Raw genomic sequence first — 2,901 nt, 5'->3', positions numbered from 1 at the left:
CTAATACGCTTATCCTGATAGAAACCAATTAATTGAAATCATTCATTTTCATAAACATAGCAACACATCAAGTTTAGGGTTTAGAATATAATTTACAATTTCATAAAATTAACCAGTTTTAAACACTGAAAAAAATACAGGCAAGTAATTATTTTCATAGAATTTACAAAACATTACCTCACGCAGATTTTGTTCTGAATATCAAATATTTACCCAACAACCCAACCTTAGATGTGAGGTTAATATTTACCCAACAAGTGAATCTTAGATGTGAGGTTATTATTATTCTTGTCTTTTGTTTCGGTAATAATTGAAATTTCCATTCTTCAGCTTCATTTCAAGAGTAGAAAGATAAAGACATTGAATTCATCTTCCTTTGGCAGAAGAAGAAGAAGAAAAAGAAGGAGAAAAAAATTAAACAGGGGCAGAAGAAGACGAGGAAAAGGAGGAGGAGGAGGAGGATAAGGACTTAGTAGCGTATAGCTCGACCCAGCTCTCTATAGGATTAAGCAACTTAAATGAACCTTACGTGCAGCTTGACCCTACTATTAAAGACTACGCAATATGAGACCAGAGTCCCCAGAGGGTATAATTGGTCCATGGACTTACAGCGTACTTGGAGGGAGGGGGAATGAGAGTGAAAAGAATAAAAAATGAAAATGTCTGACCTACCTCCCTCCTCCCACTCCCGAGTCACACGACATGACGTCACGTCGTCTCGCGCGGATATACAGTATATAAGCCGAGCAAGGACCCGAGAGTTTACCAAACGCCCACCATCATCACCATGGCTCTCAAGGTAGGCTGTTCTCTATAGCAGAGCCTATTGGCTTACTTGCTCATGTTTATGTACGTAAATGAGAAAATGGTTAAGATTTATGAATTTAGTGGCTCGTTGTGTGTGATCGTGGGACCTCTGCCTATCCACAGGTTGCCGTCGCCCTCGCCGCCCTCGTCGCCGTCTGCCTGGCTCTGCCAGACTCCAGGCCCACCTACCTCTACGCCGCTCCGAGTGAGTCGGAGGAGTCCCACGAGCGCGCCTACGTCCGCAGTTCCGAGGAGGACTACGGCCCTGCCAAGTACGACTTCAACTACGCCGTCAAGGATGACGACTCAGGCAACGACTTCGGCCACCAGGAGTCTCGTGACGGCGACCGTACCGAGGGCTCTTACTACGTCCAGCTCCCCGACGGACGCCTCCAGAAGGTCACCTACTACGTCGACGGCGACTCCGGCTTCGTCGCCAACGTTGAGTACGAGGGCGAGGCCCACTACCCAGAGCCAGAGTCGAGTGAGGAAGACCGTGTCTACGCCCCTCCTCCCCGATCCCTCTACGGAGCTCCTAACTAAATGGACACCCCACCCAGCCCTTACCGCTCGACCGTCTCCTAGATAGGGACTTCTGGATAGATCCAGTGCTTACCGAGGGCGTCACGTTCCGCCTAGTCACGTGACCTCGATTGATCTTGGTGTGCCTGAGAATAATTTATTTCTACGATGATGTATTTCTGTATAAATAAAATGGAATTTCAATATCTATAGCTTCTTTACCCACTGCAAACACTCACAACAAAATAGTCCTACATCTACAGTATTGTTACCCTTCAAACTTCATATCTATCTGTGTCTGAAATAGGGACTCAAAACTAGAAATCCAAATCCGACCAAAATTGGTGGAAAATTAGGAAAGAAATCATTATGGTATTATTAACCTCCAAGGTGATTGATCCATTTTACTCTTCTTCACGAGTCATAGCAATCTGTGGCGTTGTCTTTATCGTTACCTGTGCGTTATTGCTATCGTAAATGTTGCTTCTACTCCTATTCTGGAATGGTTATATCTTTCCTTGAGCTTATAGGGTGATAAAATACCTCCTATACGAGTAATGGTCTGTTTGGATATCCAATAAAAGGACCGAGAGCAGCACGAGCCACGAGGGCGAAGTGCGAGGGCCCTGGACCGGACAAAGTTAAAGGGGGCCCGAAGGGCCACAATCTTTTGTCTATGTTTATCTACATGTCTCTAAATCTACCACGTGGGCATTAACACTTGAAAAAATCAAAGGGAAATACGATTTTTTTATTTTTTTTATTGGAAGGTAGTACCGGTATGTATTTCTTATTCCCTCATCAAAAATAATCTTGATCTCATTAGCATGTTGAATGAACTTAATATTTAGTATGATTTTAGACTAGTAAGTTTTTACATTGTTTCACTATTTACACGTGTTCCAGTTAGTGTTTTATTGGTGTACCTGGAAGAAGAATGATTAAAATATGACATGACACTCCTTGTCAAAAACATTACTAAGTCGATCATATTGTGTGTAGTGGATTGTACTGTAGCTTCTTTTCCACTTTAGTTTGAGTGATATAGCTCATTCCATCAAGTTTTCCACTGGTATAGAACTCATACATAGAAGTGGAAGGCATTTTAGATTTGATGTTTTTAGGAAACATACTTATGTCTTATTTCATGTCCTCTTCTATTCAAGTCATCACCAAACAACTTTCTATTTTCTTTTTTATATTCATCTAGATTTCTTAGGGCTTACAGGATTTGTAGTCCTGAATTCTTGAACGATGAGCTGAAGAATATATATGACACTCCATTAGTCTTAAGGTATCAAAAAGTTTTGTGGACAAATACCATAAAATGGTAAAAATAATATATAATACTTCTCAGGAAAGGAAGAATTTACAAAAAGAACCTTTTTGTACTTCTTTTCCATACGAGTCTAAAAGAAAGATATACCAAGATTCTATAGGATTTTGCCAAGCTAGATTATATGAACAAAAATACTATTAAAAACATATTAAAAAAAAATTGGTAGTTGGAGAAGTAGGCTGTCTTTACAAGATTCATTGTCTACATGTGGTAAGCGCTACATCGGACAAACT

General features: G+C 40.8%; 1 protein-coding gene across 1 annotated transcript; it reads left to right on the top strand.

Moving 5' to 3' along the window:
* Positions 1 to 779: 779 nt before the first annotated feature.
* LOC143036628 (cuticle protein 7-like) lies at positions 780 to 1,387 on the top strand. The gene is made up of 2 exons (XM_076204187.1): positions 780 to 799; positions 931 to 1,387. The coding sequence occupies exons 1-2, from the start codon at positions 788 to 790 to the stop codon at positions 1,348 to 1,350; spliced, it is 432 nt and encodes a 143-aa protein (XP_076060302.1). The 5' UTR covers positions 780 to 787; the 3' UTR covers positions 1,351 to 1,387.
* Positions 1,388 to 2,901: the final 1,514 nt, after the last annotated feature.

This window comes from Oratosquilla oratoria, chromosome 21 (assembly GCF_046742065.1).
Source record: "Oratosquilla oratoria isolate Oo_2021 chromosome 21, ASM4674206v1, whole genome shotgun sequence".
Taxonomy (NCBI): Eukaryota; Metazoa; Arthropoda; class Malacostraca; order Stomatopoda; family Squillidae; genus Oratosquilla; species Oratosquilla oratoria.
This window is presented reverse-complemented; position numbering and strand designations above follow the sequence as displayed.